This window comes from Chiloscyllium plagiosum, chromosome 29 (genome assembly GCF_004010195.1).
Source record: "Chiloscyllium plagiosum isolate BGI_BamShark_2017 chromosome 29, ASM401019v2, whole genome shotgun sequence".
NCBI lineage: Eukaryota > Metazoa > Chordata > Chondrichthyes > Orectolobiformes > Hemiscylliidae > Chiloscyllium > Chiloscyllium plagiosum.
This window is the reverse complement of record NC_057738.1, coordinates 31,251,695-31,269,544: the sequence shown is the minus strand read 5'-3', so window position 1 is coordinate 31,269,544 and position 17,850 is coordinate 31,251,695. Positions and strand designations below refer to the sequence as shown.

Genomic DNA, 17,850 nt, shown 5'->3' with positions numbered 1-17,850 from the left:
GAGGACATCATTTGCATAGAGAGTAATTTTATGTTTACCCGAACCAACCCTTGGAGCCACTATGTTAGAGTCGGTTCGTACAGCTTCCGCTAGTGGTTCGATTACTAGCGTGAATAATAACGGTGAGAGAGGACATCCCTGACGACAGTCCCTACCCACGCTGAAGCTATCTGAACCTAAACCATTGGTAATCATGGCTGCTTTGGGATCATTGTATAATATTGAGACCCATTTAGAAAATACCTCTCCAACACCAAACCTTTCCAGAATGTAAAAAAGATATGACCATTCAACCTGGTCAAATGTCCCCAGTATTCTTTCCTGTTGACAGACTTATATCATAGTTAAGACCCTTCTAATGTTGTTAGATGATCTATGGCCCTTGGTAAACTCTGTCTGGCCCCCTTTTATGATATATGGTAAGACCCTCTCCAATCTTAATGCTAATGTTTTAGAAAGGATTTTAAAATCTACATTTAGCAAGGATATTGGTCTATTTGATGAGTAATCTTCTGGGACCTTTCCTTTTTAAAGAATGAGAAATATTTGCTTCTCTCAACGAAGGCGGGAGGCAGCCCTGACTATGTGAGTAATTATACATGTCTATAAGTGGACCAGCCAGTTCCCCTATGAATATTTATAAAATTCAACCTGGAATCCATCTGGTCCAGGTGCTTTGCCACTCTGAAGTTGGCTAATTACGTTGAGTACTTCCTGGGTTACCAGGGGAGCATTCAGGATCGACACCTGCTCGGAGGTTAAATCTGGAAAGGCCATGTTTTAAAAGAAGGGCTCCATCTTCTTAGTTCTATCCTCACAGTCCTGCGATTTATACAGTTCAAAATAGAACTTTCTAAAGGCTGTATTGATTCTTTTACGATCACAAGTCAGAGTACCACCACTTTCCCTAATGGACGTGATAGCCTGAGGAGCCTTCTTTTTTCCTCGCAAGATACGCTAGGTATCTGCCAGGCTTGTCGCTATATTCATATAGTCTTTGCTTTGCAAATAATATTTCCCTTTTTGCTGTTTGGATAAGTGCGGTATTCAAGGCTGTCCTAAGAGCTGTGATCCTTTGTAGCTTAGTAATAAAGGGCCTATCAACATAGGCTGTCTCAGGTACCTTCAAGCGAGCCTCGAGTAGACGCTGTTGTTCTCCCTTTCGTCTTTTCTGGGTCGCAGAATATGAGATGATCAGCCTCGCGCAGAGGCCTTAATGGTCTCCCACATAGTCGACAGGTTACTGGCCGTAACCTGAACTAATTTTCAGAAAGGTTTTGAATTCTTGAGAAAAATATTTTATAAATTTGCTATCCTTCATTAAAAAGGAATCCATACGCCAATGTCGGGGGCCTGTCCCATCGTCCCTAGTCTTAACTTCCATATTTACTGCGGCATGATCAAAGATTGCTATGTTACCGATTTTGCAGGACAATATGGAATTCAAAAGGGTAGAGGGAGCAAAAAACATATCAATTCTAGTATGACACTTGTGTGGGTTAGAGTAGAAAGTAAAGTCTCTGCCCTGGGGGTGAAGATACCTCCACACAACTACTAGCCCGAGCTCCTTACTCAAATCTGCCAATTGTCTGGATGTAAGAGATATACCCATAGTACTTTTAGGTATCCTGTCTGTCTCAGAGTCCATAATACAATTAAAATCTCCTCCTATAATTGTACGGAGAGCCCCAAAAGCCATCAACTTGGAGAACACTTCTGTTACAAATTTGAAGGGGTGTACTGGGGTGGGGGCAATAAAGATTCAAAATCCCATACTCCTCTCCATTTATTTGAGCTTTAATCAGTATATATCGTCCAGATTTATCTTTTATCTGACTTAAGATTTTAAAAGGAAGATTCTTATGAATGAGAATGACTACTCCCCTACTTTTTGAGCTAAAAGATGAGAAAAAGGCCTGGTCATATCCACCCTATTGTAATTTTAAGTGCTCTTTGTCAAGTAGATGTGTCTCCTGTAAAAGAGCTATATCAACCCTTTCTTTTTTAAGGTTTGATAGTATCTTCTTCCTTTTGATTGGTGAATTACTCCCCTTGACATTGCAGGTGCACCACCTAAGCGAATATCTAGCCATGATCGTCCAGGCAGGCCCGAGACACCCCAGGAGGAAGAACCCCATCCAAAACACCCTGAGTAAAGACCGTGGAAAATTCACAAAAGCAAAAATTCTTTAACACATTTATACCAATACAATTAAAAACTATTCCTAAGTTAAAAAAAAAACACATTTGAAAGGAGATTTTGCCCCTTACTCCCAGGGAGCGTAACTACCTACCAATAACCCCACCATAACCTCTCCTAACTAGTGCCCCGCCCTTGACCCAGGCATTATAAAATGCAGTAGACAAATTCAAGTATTCTATAAAACCAAAGTTAAAAGTGAGTGACCCACCGTGCCCCACACCTACACCTAGGTGCGTTTAGCAAGCATAATACAAAATATAAATATATAAAACTATAAACTTACAATCCTAGAATTATTAGAAAACTAAGTAAAATGACAGAAGAAGAGAACCCTGCTCTTAAAAAAAGGTAGGATAAAACAAACCCCCCCTCCCCCACATAAATCAAATAAGCCGTACGGCCTGTAAAAAAGAAATCACAGTGAATAACAAATAAGGCCCCCTCCCTGCACCCCTGGAGAAGGTAATGAACAAAAAAGGGATGGAGAAAGAAAGAAGGGGTAAGCTGGGGGGGAAACGGGAGCCCAAAGCAAAATCATTACCCATACGGTTTGAATCTTAGTCTATTTAAGAGAGTCCAAAATTTCTTTAGCCTTCTCCGGGATCCAAAGTTGTATACGGATCCTTCGTGGCTGAAGCGCAGCATCGCTGGGTATTGGATATTGGATATTTAGGTCTCTTAGGCACTTCTTCGCCTCATCGACTGCCCTCCTCTTGCGTACCACGGCTGGTGAAAAATCCTGGAATAACATGATCCTGGAACCCTTGCACATCATGGCCTGGGGATCCTTCCCCAGGACTCTGGAGGCTTCCAGGAGCATCTGCTTCTCTTTATAGCATTGGAGCGGGAACAGAACTGGGCAGGGGGGGGCTGGTCTGGCCCGGACCTGCATATAACAACCTGGTGAGCCCACTCCACCCGTACCTGGCCTGATCAGGACTCCAACTTTAATATTTGAGGGAGCCATTGCTCCAAAAAAAAACTGCAAGCTGGCCTTTCTCTTCCCGTTCGGGAAGGCCCAGCAACCGAATATTTTTTCGACGACCCTGATTATCGAGGTCATCGATGTGCTCTTCCAAGGTCAGCAGCTTCCAAGATCGCAGCCTTTTGCTCTGCCCCTCCGACATGTTGGTCCTGGATTCTTTGATGAAGGCATCGATCCTCTCCTGCATCTTGTTGATCCCGGAGATTAGGCTTGCCTCTGCAGGTAAGTTCCCCGAGATTGCTGCAGACGTCTCCGCTGCTGCGGGAGGGGGTGGGGGAGGGGTCCCTGTCTGTTGCGAACTTCAGGAATTTTTTGCCCTTACTCATTTTAAGAACACCAAACTGTTCAAGTTTGATGCAAAATGACTTGGTATGTTGGGCAAAAGCTATTTTAAATGAATTAAAAGGTGTGGAGAAGATGGGTGCCCCACTTTGCCAGAGTCTTAGGCAAAGCACTACAGACTCAGACTTGCTGGGTCGCCACCATCTAAGCCATTTAGCAGCAAACCCAAAGAGCACATTAAATTGGAGAGGGCGCAGAAAAGATTTACAAGGACGTTGCCAGGACTGGAGGGCTTTTGTTATAAGGAGAGACTGGATAAATCGGGACATTTTTCTATTAGATTGTTGTAGGTTGAGGGGTGACCTTATAGAGGTTTATAAAATCATAACAGACATAGATAAGGTGCAGAACAAAAGGTCTTTTCCCTAGGATGGGGAACTTCAAAATTAGTGGGCATCTTTTTAGAGTGAGCAGAGAAAGATTTAAAAGGGACCTGAGAGGCAATTCTTTTTACAGAGGATGATTCATGTGTGAAATGAACTGCCAGAGAAAGTGGTAGATGCAGGTTCAGTTGCAATATTTAAAAGACGTTTGGACAGGTCCAATTGGTCACGATTTAGAGGGATATGGACCACACATGGGCAAATGGGACTAATTTAGTTTGGGAAATGTGGTTGGCACGGACAAGTTGGACTGATGGGTCTGTTTCTATGCTGTCTGACTCTATGACACTTTTAACACACAGCATAATGGAAATCTAAAAACTCTGTTTTACCCCTCCCAAAGAAAGGTCATGAGTACCAGATTGATTGGAATTGTTAAGACTGACACTAATGGATTCTTCAGGTAGGAGGATTGAGAGATCTGGAGAAAACGCAGGGAAATGTAGTTGAGGTACAAATCTACAATGACATAAACAAATGCCTTAAGCAGCTGAATAGATTACTGCTGTTCCTACATAAGCTGATACCTCCAGTATTTAACTCCAGTCATCAGGGCAGTTGGTAGAAACCAGAATGTTTAGATTTGAAAATCAAGGATGATACTGAAACATTCAAAATCATTAACTATATAAATGAGAAATATTACAGGAAGAGGAGAGAATAAATGCATCTCTAATGAAAGAAAAACATTCAGTTTAAATATCTACATATATGCCATCTACGTATTTTTAAATATACTTCCATAGAATATAAAGTCAGATTATATGCAGAATTTATTTTATCACACAGGTCTTTGAGTGCAATTTGTTTTTATCTTTGACAACTCCATATTGTTGGCAGTTTTTCATCCAATCAAGATACTCAACACATCAGGTTTGGACTGATTGATAAGACACACTGCATTCATTATTAACACCACATCCTGAATGCCCAGCTTTCTACGTAAATTATTGTGCACTCATACTGCCTGTCCTGTTTGAAGCCAATCTTTATTAAAAGAGTAACAGTTTAGCTGGTACGAGGATTACTCCATTTTAATTCTCCCAACTAGATCAGAAAAACACACAGCTATAAGCCAAACCCAATCAGCCAGGACAGTGAAGAGTCTGTATTTGTCACTCTAGTTGGTCAAGAGATGACTACAATTAATGCAATTTCATTAATTTAAGAGAAAACTTTTAGAGCCTATGTGCTGTTACTAAAGACAAGTTAAAACATACTTAGTACTATTCAGTACTTAAGCTTTGGGACTTACAAAAGATCAACTACTGCTGTAAAAATTTAAGGGAGTAGTACCAATATATTTGGAAAATGTTGCATCGACCACATGTTTACAAAAGTTGTAGAGAACACTTTGGATGAGTATTCTTAAAAAATAACTTTATAACCAAATCATTAAACAGAAAGGAATGCATATTTAATCAAAAGATCATTACAGCTGTTCTGTAAATCAAAGCAGATTTTACCAATAGTCAGAAAAAAACTAGATAAAGCACTACAGAGTAAATTAGCCAGCAATGTCAATTATTGAATTAACAGAGCCTAGAACCTTTTTCAACTAAAACAGCCAGTGCTTATTTTCACTAGCCTGAAATGACCAATCCTTGGCCAAAATAAATCAGAAGTTCAAAACAGCCAAATAAAATATTGTTAAATATAAACAGAGAAGAGCATTTCATTTCTTTCCTTACCATATCCATTTTAATCCTGTTTGTCAAAAAATGATTTTTTTCTGAATTGAATCAAAATTATATTGCTGCAGTAAGGGAAGTGTTGTATTGGTTTGATTTTAATGTTTCAAGAATGCAGTTCAACAAATTCATGTTAATTATTGTCCCAATACCTCTTAAATATTGTACTGGAAAAATCTGTATTATACCCTACACAAACCAATCTTGTGGTCAGGTTTAATATCTGAACTGAAAGTAGAAAAGCAAATTCCATTCTGTGCTAATTTGGATTAGTTTCAAATTGTTTCAATCACTCATTTGGCCAAATCACAAACTTACAGACACAATGAATGGAATGCAGAATGGCAACTCCAGTAATAACCATAGTCACACAAAAACAATGACATCAAGTCACCATAAGTTAATCAGATTGTAAAGGTCATAATGTCTACTCAAAAAAACCCAAAAGTTAGCAAAGTTTTCATAGAATAAAAGCAAGCTAGGAAGGGTAGTGAAAGAGAATGTTTAAATACTTCGGTCCTTTAGTGAAGCTGTAAGTTGCCCTTGACCAACGTTATGTACCGTTCTGATCAGTTAACACCTCAAAGTTTTGGACCTATGAAACAAGTTATATTACAAATTTGAATTGGGCTGTCAAACAGCAATATCATAGTTTACAATCTCTATCTTCTTCATAAGATTAATACTGTTTAACTCCAATGAGTCATGACCTAGAATTATAAATCCAGAAAGGTTGGCACGGCTGGAAATGTATTCATACTGCAGTCACAAGCAGGAAAAGATAAACGAAGAAGTGGCTGCGCTGCAGGTAGCAGAGGTTTAAAAGATGCTGGCAGCTGGGTGCAGAGAAAGCCCAGTCTAAAATCACTCCTTATGCAGTTTCTTCACAGTATCCTTTTCATCATATGATTCACCAAATTCATTAATTCTGCTTTTATCCACTGGGTAAAGCCTGCAAATAAACATAACATTGAATTTCAGAATCAAGTTGGAGTGGGGGAGGGGTCAATTCATTTGACTATTGTTTTTAAGGACAGCAGTATATTTATGAAATAATATCCAAGTCAACTTTCTCCCTTGCCTAAACAATTTCAAAATGTCAGAAAATCTTTTTGTGCTCAGCACAGTGAATTGCAGGACAAAAGACTGAAACACTCTTCCAAGTTTTCTTTTCAGCATCTGTGTCACAAAGTCATGTAACAGTCTGTCTGATTCTCCAATGAAATGCCTGTAAAGTGACACTTACGTCTCTTAAATCAACTGCTGTTCTGATTCAAGGGACATAGCCAGCGTATTGCCAAAATATATTGTGCAGAAAAGCAATGCAGAAAGCTTCAATCCACTTCAGTGAAGAATTTTGCAACTTGTCAAGTAAATTGCTCAATTCAAATCAACAAATGAAAGCATTTTAATCATTCCCTTCTCTTTCTAAGGGAACTTCTGCTTGAAATGCAAAATGAAAAGATAGCTTATTTTCTAAAATAGAGTTTAAAAGTTTTATTTTTTCACATTTAGATGTATATTGGAAAGTCTTACCATCTCTGGTAGAGGTAAACAAGAAAAACTACATCATCTCTGAAGCAAGCTAGTCTGTGAGACGTTGGCATGGTGATGATGAAGGCAAAGACATCATCAATAAAGGTGTTGAATGCCTGCAATGGAGGTATGGTTGTGACAATACAAGATGAACATTATTACAAGTCAGATTGTGGAAAATATTTAACAATTCATATTAAGTTGCTCCGCTAACCTGAATAACAATGATCAAAAACAAGCCAATATTTTCCAATTGCTCATAATGAATTAATGCAGTTTTTTTTTTAATTCATGGGATGAGGGTGACACTGGCTCGGCCAGCACTTATTGCCCATCTCTAACTGCTTTTAAAAATCACACAATGCAGGAGGCTATTTATCCCATTGTGCCTGTGCCACTTCTTTGGCAGAGATTTCCAAATGATCCCACACTCTTGCTCCAATTGTCTCCATTTGAAGAATTTTCCAATTTATTTTTCACTAATGAATCTGTTCCCATGAGTCTGGAAGTGCATTCCAAACCATGTAAACTCACTACATGAGCTTTCATTGCTATGCTCAAGAAAATAACTCGAGATAGATTTAAATCTAAATACAACCATTTAATACTTTATGTTGCTTATGAGAATATTTAACTAAAAGTACATGAATGTCACAACGTACATTTGTTTCTGTAAATCTATTGGAATCCAGCATGCATCTTTGCAAACAGTTTTTAAATGTCCAATATCTATTTTTAAATGGATAAAATCAACATCTGATCACATATGTTGGAGTCAATCTAAACCATCATATTAGAAAATGATAGGTTTTGGAACCCAAACCCAGGACCAACTTGGCTGAATTTTCGACAAGAAACACTGTCTGACTGCAATGGGTCACTGAAGAATACTCAGATACAAGAATGGCACCAGTAAAGGCCTGGGAAAAGGTTAACCGGCTGTCTTTTCAACCAAAGGTGCACAACTCCTCCTCTTCTTTAAAGTTACAATATTTAAAAAATAAAATCAGGCAAGTAAATATTGCAAAATCCTTGCAACTAAATTACATATGTTTGTTTTGAGGATGGACAAATTTCCAAAGTCTTCAAAACAAAACTTATGTCTGACAAAAAAATGCAAAATTCCCAAGTACAAAGCAACATGTCACACGGACACCACTGTAGGAACTGCATTGCCTGAATTATTTTGTACATGATGTGAATCAGTTTTTAACTGCCTAGAAAATAGCTTACTTTATACATAAAGGCCTTCCATGGTAAGTGTGCCACTGATTTCAACTGCAAGTAAACAGAAAGCAACAGTTAGCAGACATCTTCAGTATACCTTTTTGCAACAAGATAGTTCCATTTCTACAACAGATTATGATTATTAGCTCCCTGAAGGAGCAGTGATCAAATAGGCCATCTGTGGTAGGTTTTTAAAAAAAAAAAGCGAAATAGATAAGGAAGCTCCACTATTCCCATTGGAATGCTTGCTATTGAATATTCCTCACAGGAAGTTTAGTTGGGGGGGGGGGGGGGCGGGAATGTGGTGGATGGAAGAGAATATAAAGAGAATATAAAGATTAAACAGTAACCCATGTTTAAGTGTGGTTGTGTTTCTTTAAATTCACCTGTGGGACATGCATGGTGCTGGCTGGTCAGCATTTGTTGTCAGTACCTAGTTGCCCTTAAGGAAGAGATAGAGAGGTGTCCTGTTGAACTGCTGCAGTCCATATGCTGTACTTGACACTCGATGCCCTTGGGGAGGGAATTCCAGGATTTTAACCCAGTGACAGTGAAGGAACAGCAATATATTTCCAAGTCAGGATAGTGAGTGGCTTGGAGGGGAACTTGCAGGTGGTGAACGTCCCATTTATCTGTTGCCCTTGTCCTAGATAGATCATCAACTCAGCACTTTTGGCTGAAGATAGTGCAAATGCTTCAGCATTATCTGTTGGGCTCTTCCATCATTGAGGATGGGTACATTTGTGGAGCCTCCTCCAGTGAATTGTTTAATTATCCACCACCATTCACAAGTGGATGTGGCAGGATTGCACAGTTTAGTCTGACCTGCTGGTTGTTAGATACTTTGCTCCGTCTATCATTTGCTATTTATGTTGTTTGGCATGCAAGCAGTTCTGAGGAAGGGTCAATAGACCTGAAATGTAAACTCCAATTTCTCTCAACAAATGCTGCCAGACCTGCTGAGCTTTTCCAGTAATTTCTGTTTTTGTTTCTGACCTACAGCATCGCAATTCTTTCACTTTTTTTATGCAGGTAGTCCTGTTTGGTAGCTTCAGCAAGCTGACACCTCATTTTTAGGTCTGCTTGTGCCCTTCTGCACTCTCTATTAACTGGGATTGAACCCATGACCGACTGATAATGGTTGAACGGTGGGCCATGAGGTTGTAGATTGTTCTGGAGTACGACTGCTATTCATGGCCAACAGTGCCTCGTGGATGCCCAGTCTTGAGTTGCTAGACCTGTTCGAAGTCTGTCCCATTTAATGCAGTGATAGTGCCACATAACATGATGGAGGTTATTCTCAATGTGAAGGTGTGAGTTTGTCTGCAGGAGGACTAGGCAGTAGTCACTCTTACTGATACAGTCATGAACTTTAGTTGAGAACAAAACTGACCTCAGATGCCAGGAGAGCCCATGTTAATGTTCATTATTCAAAATTACATTGAACAATGGCTGCTTGACTGAGATATTAAGACTCAGTTTTTGCAAGACTATAAACAACTTCCTGATGAACTGGTGGATGTGGGTACAATTACAATGTTTAAAAGACATTTGGATAAGTACATGAATAGGAAAGGTTTGGAGAGATATGGGCCAGGAGCAGGCAGGGTGGGACTATTTTAGTTTGGGAACATTGTCAGCATGGACTGGTTCGATTTCAGGGTCTGTTTCCATTTTCTATGACGCTATAAGTAAAAATAACAATCAGGCATAATTCTGTGTGTAGGTACAGTACCCTAAATCTAACTCTTCAAAAAGTGGAATTGTCCAAAAACTGGACATGTTTTTCCTCTGGGAGCCACTCATATCGTACCCTGTCTGTTTACACAAGGTTTGTTTAAAAACTGCCCTTCTGCATTTAGTTATGAAGGTCATGACTGTCCTCAGTTTACTTTTGAAAAACAGGTCAGACTCCTTTCAAACAACTACAGGAGATCTCTTCAACATTAGCCAGACACTTAAGGAATCCATGCAGCACTTTCTCATGACAATGTGGAAATTTTCTGAAGATGCTGCTACTTAAATCCATTTTGCATGGCCCAAGACCAGTGGTCATATTAACAGATTTGAAACTTGTGCATCCTCCCTTTAGAGTCAAGCAACTACAATTTGTTGGATAATGAGTAAACCAAAGTCCAGGAAAGTCTAAAATCTAGCACAATCTCGGTCCCATAGGTGCTGGATTTGGGAAGGGGTATAGACAATTCATCTTGTGATGAAAATCCTCAATTATAAGTCGAGTTTCACTGAATGCATTGCTTAAGTACTACGTCAACATGCTTGTTACACTATGCAAATTTCTTCAGCACATATCAAAAGGTTAAACTCTAGATAGGATTAAAATGGCAAACATTGTGGAAATCTTGATATTTATTAAAACTTTCTTTAACTAAATGCTAAACTGCTTTATTGGACAACAATACTTACTGTGCACAGAAAGACTACCAATGCCAGTCATCACAATGACAGATGAATCTGTTCAATAACCAGCCCATATATTCATTTCAAATTAAACCACCTGCAGCTGAGGGAGTCAAGGTGGCATGCTGTCACAAAGCTGCAGTAAAAAAAAACTGACCCTCTCAGAACAGAAATGGAGCATTTCTATTTAACTCAGAAAAGCGCTGTTATTTCAATTTTTTTTTCACCCAAAACACTTACAATACCTATCAGATTAAGAAGCTTAAACACTGTCTTTAGATAGCTGCATTGGAATCATTCAGTGCCTCTTATCTAACAACTCTGCACACAACAATTATAACACAAAACTGTAAAACCTTACAAAATGTTTAGTACTTCCAGTTCTAACACAAAACTACTATTCTTATATTTAAAATGTCTTGAATTTTGAACCTTCAAACACACACAATATTTACAACTCTTACTGAGGGACCGATGGACAACTGTTAGTGTCCCTACAGCAAATTCAATATTATTGCACGTTTTTGAAGTTTTGACATTAAAAAAACTTTATTTTTATATCTTAAGTAAAAGTTAAAGTTTAACATAATTGTTTCCTCAACTCTCATTAGACTCACGTCCTGATTATTCTTACATGCGTGAACCTACTGCGAATCCAGGCACACTTTCTGATCATTGAGAAAGACAGTCCAACTCAATCAATTTCACAATGTTTTTTAGATTAGATTCTCTACAGTATGGAAACAGTCCCTTCAGCCCAAACAGTCCACACGGACCCTCCGAAGAGCAACCCACCCAGACCCATTTCCCTTTGACTAATGCACCTAACCCTATGGGCAATTTAGCATGGCCAATTCACCTGGCCTGCACATCTTTGGACTGTGGGAGGAAACCGGAGCATCCGGAGGAAACCCACACAGACATGGGGAGAACGTGCAAATTCCACACAGACAGTCACCTGAGGCTGGAATCAAACCTGGGACCCTGGTGCTGTGAGGCAGCAGTGCTAACCACTGAGCCACCATGCTGCCCCAACACACAGTTTTTGCTCCAGTTCACTAGACTTATCTTAAGTAAGCACTTCTACCTACTCCTTAGCCTAGTACTACACAAGCTAAAAGCACAGAGCTAGAAATGTCTCATACCAACTACCAAAATTGTAGATTTAGCAATTGCGTGTTCAAAGAGACTTCAATCGATGCTCCAATTTTGGATGCTGGGTGCAGGTTCAAGATTCCTTGATCTGAGCTAAAGAAGTAGGAAGGGGTTATGAGGGTGTTTCTGCTGTGGCTGGAGGCCGTGAGATAAAGGAAGCACTTAAAGCCACTGTCTCACACTTATAGTGACTGGCTTTCCCGTTTATAAAGTTACAACACACATTCAAGACTGTCAAAAGAGACATACAGAATTTAATTCACAAACAAAATGGTGGGTTGTGAACAAAGACAGAAAGATTTAAATACTACAAAATACCAAGTGGATTGTTCCATTTTCAATAATAGTAGGTTGAATTCTCCTAAAATAACTACATGAGCAGGATAATCGATCTAATCACTAACCTTATAATTGACAAACAGTTGAGGCAGCATAAACAGGAATCCAAAAGCATAAACGCCTGCAATAACCACATAAACATTTTAATATCCATGTGAATAAAACAGAGCAAATATATACAAGTAACTGCATGTGCAAGGGACACTTACCATTAACTAAACTATTTATCAACCACGAGTACCAACTGAAAAGACATGAAATATTATAAATCCAATGCATTAGATAACCTTGCTTTGAAGATGAAAAATAAATTAAGTTTAACTGAAGAGCCATTGATAGTTACCTTTTGTACTTTATATTTAATAGTGAGTATACTGCTCCACCAAAACAAAGTGGATAAAGTATGTAGGACAAGAATTTCATTGCCTGAAAAAGAGAGAGAAAAATCCACAACCATCAGACATTCAGATAATTATATCTACCATAAATTATGCAAGTGAACACATATTTCGTAAAAACTGCATCAAACCTTTAAATATTTCACTTTTGTTTTTGCAGATTCAGTTAGTTGTTTTCCTTATACTAATCAAGGTAAGCTCATGTTGGCATAATTATGGAGATCCAAGTACAGACTGAGCAGTACAAGCTCAGTAGCCCATTTAAGTTTCAACTGTACATTTGGTTAATCATGTCAAACCCAAATAGAAAAGTCAGAAACCACCCAAATACCTGAGTATCATATTCCTCAGTCTTTTTTTCAGATTCATCAAAGGTTCCAAACTGCAACAGAGAATACCCAAAGTAATCTATTTCACTGTTCATTTAAATTCACATTTATTTCACAAAACATGTAAGCATACATGGTACATTTAGAGTTATCTTAGAGCAGTTAAGGTGGCGAGAGAGAACAACTGGCTACAACTTCCTGGAGCTTGGGAGGAGAAAGTAAGAAACTTGTTAGCCAACAGACCTTCCCCAAAACACCGCATGGAGAACTGCTGAGGAAAACACGAGCTTCAGCCAAATTCTTCATCGCAAATCATCCAATCTCTCTAGACCACCCCACCTTGCCCTAATTATGTTTCATTTAAGCTTCCAACTTATGTTAGGTGACATTGTAATTTATATATTTGTAAGCAGGATTCATCCTCTTGCGTCTTTTTTCAATTAAAAGAAATGCGGCTCTAATAGTTCTCCGATGCAGCCTCTATAGCAATGGTGCCGACCAGAGCCAACTTATCAACAAATCAATGACCATTTCTCATGCTGGGTAAAGGGTGGATCTCTTTGAAATTTGGTAATCTTGCATCTATTCTGATGAAAAACCTCAAAGACATGTCTCCTTTTCTCTGCAATACGCCAGTGGTTGCATGGTAAATAGTTCCCTCTCCTCAAGTACTAACTCTTTTCTTTAGAAACTGTCATCATTCCTATGCTAAGTAAACCAACAGAGGACCACCATCCCACCTCAATTTACTGTTTCTTTTCAACATCCTTGTACAAGTGTTCGGCTGCCAAATCTGTGCTCTCCTTTCCTTCAACTTCCCAAATTGAAGCTTTTTCAGTCATGTTACCACACTTGGTGAGGGGCTAAAAATACTCTAACCAAAGTCGCAACTTTATTCTTCAGTGTGGCAATGTGTGCATTCAACCCTCCTCACTTATTTTTGATTTTTCAGATTCTTTGCCATAGGTGAACACACTGACCCTTCTCTCAATGTTTCTTCTTCAGTGCCCAGCTCAGTAAAACTTCCCTTTCTATGGTTCCACTCTTAGCTATACAATTATATTTGAACATCATCAGCAATAATGTCTCTTCTCATCACTGCGCTGTTACACTTCGACAGTATTAAGTTTCTGCCTTGCCACTTCCCACCTCTTCACAACATCTGCACAGTTAAGTCTCAGATGTCTACTAACATATACAATTCTGCACTTCTGCTGCCTGTCTGGTTGATTTCTTCTCTGAAATTGTTTTCAACGAGTCACAATTTCTTGCAGATATTTGGCTGTCAGTAATACAAGCTCTATTGGTGTAAAATCGAGTGTAGAGTTAAAATGTGTGGCGCTGGAAAAGCACAGCCGGTCAGGCAGCAGCCGAGGAGCAGGAGGGTCATCGTTTCGAGCATAAGCTCTTCATTAGGAATTACATCCCTGATGAAGAGATAATGCTTGAAACGTCGACTCTCCTGTCCTCGGATGCTGCTGACCGGCTGTGCTTTTCCAGCGCCACACTTTTTGACTCTGATCTCCAACATCTGCAGTCCTCATTTTCTCCTAAAATGTTGTGTAGGCAAGAAGCCAAGTGTCTTGCACGTGTTTCATCACAAAGACTACCTACTTCCACCTGTGTAATATTAACCTCCTACGTTCTCAAAAATCAAGACTTATTCCCTGACCAAAACTTCCAATTATCAAATGTGTTGAGGACCAGTCATGATATTACCATTCACAGTTTTTTTTTAATCCATTCACAGGATGAGGACTTCACCTGCTAAGCTCATATTTATTGCCCAGAGGGCACTTGAGTGTCAACCACATTGCCGTGGGTCTGCACAGACATACAGGCCAGACCAGATAAGGATGGCAATTTCCTTCCCTAAATGATAACTGTTTTTTCCAACAATCGACAATGGACTCGACGATTACTTTAGATTTTTATTGAATTCAAATTCCACCACCTGCCGTGGGATTCGAACCCAGGTTCCCAGGTATCTGGGTCTTTGGATTAACAGTCCAACGATAATACTGCTATGCTATTGCCTCCCCATAGTTCGAAAGTCTCTGTTCAGCCGATCAAAACCTTCCCTCAAAGCTCTTCACTGATTTAGGTCTGGCATTTTGTTCATTTATCCTTTTCTATGTCCCTTCATTGATGGTTATGTCTTAGCCACCTAGACCACACCTCTGGAATTACCTCCTGCTCAAACAGCTCTGCACATTTCCAATATTTTCTCTTGAGAGACTTCCCATAAAACGGTTCTTCTTAAAACAAGTCACTGTCACTCTAAGTAATATCATCTCTTTGATTTGGGTCACATCTTCATCTGACCATGTCTCTGTGAAGATCTATAGGACATATTTTCTTCAGTTTTTAAAGTTTGATAAATGAAAATCGTTAAGTTTATTTTTATAATGTGCCTCATCATCCTGAGATGTCTCAAAATGCTTTATAACCAATGAATACTTTATAAGTGTGATCACTGTTGAAATGGAAGGAAAGGAAATTCATCTCCCTGTTTCCTTAGAACAAAGCCCCACAAACAAACAAACAATATTTGTTATGCACGTATTATATTTGTTTTTGTGGACTTGAGTTTGAAAGAGCAAGGATACCTGGATAATTTAAAACAGGCAATGGAACTTTTCTAAAAAAACACTTCCTGAGAATCATATGGCTCCATGTAAATTGCTGGTCTTGGTTGCTTGAACTCACTCCAGGGAAAACAGTCGACTGTTTTTATGGCTGTACTGTTTAAACAGTGCTTTGCAGGCCTAGAGATTGTTTCGAGAAAGATTCCAAACGCAGCTCTTCTATTGCCAGGAAAAAAATGCAATGTGGAACCTGATGGTCCCCTTGAACAGCATCCGGAAAAAATTGTGATATGGTGTGTCCTAGTTATCCCAGATACTGCTGATGTCATTACTGCATACACCCATCCACATATGCCAGAACTCCAGACTATTTGGTCATTCCATATCTTATCTTTTTTGCCTTAAGTACAACTGGCCAAACATGTTTCTTCTCACTCCAGCCCCTCAAAATAGTGGATCGCCACAGAAAGAAAATCTATTTTAGTTTTCAATTACCTGGTGAGTGTTGCTTGGTATTTTGTTTTATTTAGTAGGGTGAATATTTATATTTTCATGTTACAAACTACGTGTGAGAATCAATTCTGCAATCTTGCGGATTTTAAAAAAAATAAATCAATAATTATGATTATTAAAAAACCCTGGTTCCTAAATCATTTTACCCTAAGTCTAATAGTCTGGGGATTGAAGGATGGGTCAGCAAGTTTGCAGACGACACAAAGGTTGGAGGTGTCGTTGACAGTATGGAGGGCTGTTGTAGGCTACAGCGGGACATTGACAGGATGCAGAGATGGACTGAGAGGTGGCAGATGGAGATCAACCTGGATAAATGCGAGGTGATGCATTTTGGAAGATCGAATTTGAAAGCTGAGTACAGGATTAAGGATAGGATTCTTGGCAGTGTGGAGGAACAGAGGGATCTTGGTGTGCAGGTACATAGATCCCTTAAAATGGCCACCCAAGTGGACAGGGTTGTTAAGAAATCATATGGTGTTTTGGCTTTCATTAACAGGGGGATTGAGTTTAAGAGTTGTGAGATCTTGTTGCAGCTCTATAAAACTTTGGTTAGACCGCACTTGGAATACTGCGTCCAGTTCTGGTCGCCCTATTATAGGAAAAATGTGGATGCTTTGGAGAGGGTTCAGAGGAGGTTCACCAGGATGTGGCCTGGACTGGAGGGCTTATCTTATAAAGAGAGATTGACTGAGCTCATACTTTTTTCATTGGAGAAAAGGAGAAGGAGAGGGGACCTAATTGAGGTATACAAGATAATGAGAGGCATAGATAGAGTCGATAGCCAGAGACTATTTCCCAGGGCAGAAATGACTAACATGAGGAGTCATAGTTTTAAGCTGGTTGGAGGAAAGTATAGAGGGGATGTCAGAGGTGGGTTCTTTACACAGAGAGTTGTGAGAGCATTGAATGCGTTGCCAGCAGCAGTTGTGGAAGCAAGGTCATTGGGGACATTTAAGAGACTACTGGACATGCATATGGTCACAGAAATTTGAGGGTGCATACATGAGGATCAGTGGTCAGCACAACATTGTGGGCTGAAGGGCCTGTTCTGTGCTGTACTGTTCTATGTTCTAATAAAGTATACTGTTGGCCATATCAGGAACAGAGTAAATAATGGCCTATTCATTTATGGGACTACAGAAATGCAGTATACTCCTCCCATCTTGGTCCTGACAGGTTGAGGATGATGGTTGAGGAATAAATTCTGGAATCAGTTATTGATAACTGACAGCACCGCACAGAATGAGAGTCTCTTAGCTTGGCTTAATTATTAATGCACACGATACAATGGAGATTGTCCTTGTGTTGGTGACAATTTATTTTTTTACTGGGCAGTGACCAATTCTATCATGAATATTTGTCCAGGTTGGTAAGAATGACAAAATTTTTACATTTACAGGTAGCTCTCCTACAACGTCACAGTTGTGTTCCTGCAAAACCTCACTTGATAGAAATAATGGGGCCTATGGGAAAAATGGGGTTGGGGCAGACCAGCAAAAAATATCACATTCGATCACTCAAAAATCATCCAAAAGTCTAACGCAAAGCATAGCACAGCCTAATGAAGGCTGAAATCATATTTATTATCAAAACAAAAGTAAATTTAACACAGTACATTTTTTTAAAAATGTAAGAAAGCTGTTCTCTGTACAGTATCTCTCTCACAAAGCTGCTCAGTCGGTAGCTGACATTGTGCACGTGCGAATGGCACGAAGACCAGTATTGACACTGCGCACGTGG

At 39.4% G+C, this 17,850-nt stretch overlaps 1 protein-coding gene across 2 annotated transcripts in view; it reads right to left on the bottom strand.

Moving 5' to 3' along the window:
* Window positions 1-4,667: 4,667 nt before the first annotated feature.
* clptm1l (CLPTM1 like) overlaps window positions 4,668-17,850 on the bottom strand; it is a 29,345-nt gene continuing 16,162 nt past the window's right edge. For both annotated transcript variants that reach the window (XM_043719415.1, XM_043719414.1), the window contains exons 11-17: window positions 13,012-13,062; window positions 12,626-12,708; window positions 12,492-12,526; window positions 12,348-12,403; window positions 8,374-8,418; window positions 7,141-7,256; window positions 4,668-6,556 (exon numbers count right to left, since the gene is read on the bottom strand). In XM_043719415.1, the coding sequence (XP_043575350.1) occupies window positions 6,469-6,556; window positions 7,141-7,256; window positions 8,374-8,418; window positions 12,348-12,403; window positions 12,492-12,526; window positions 12,626-12,708; window positions 13,012-13,062 (474 nt within the window). In that variant the 3' untranslated portion in view covers window positions 4,668-6,468. The remainder of the gene's footprint in view (window positions 6,557-7,140; window positions 7,257-8,373; window positions 8,419-12,347; window positions 12,404-12,491; window positions 12,527-12,625; window positions 12,709-13,011; window positions 13,063-17,850) is intronic.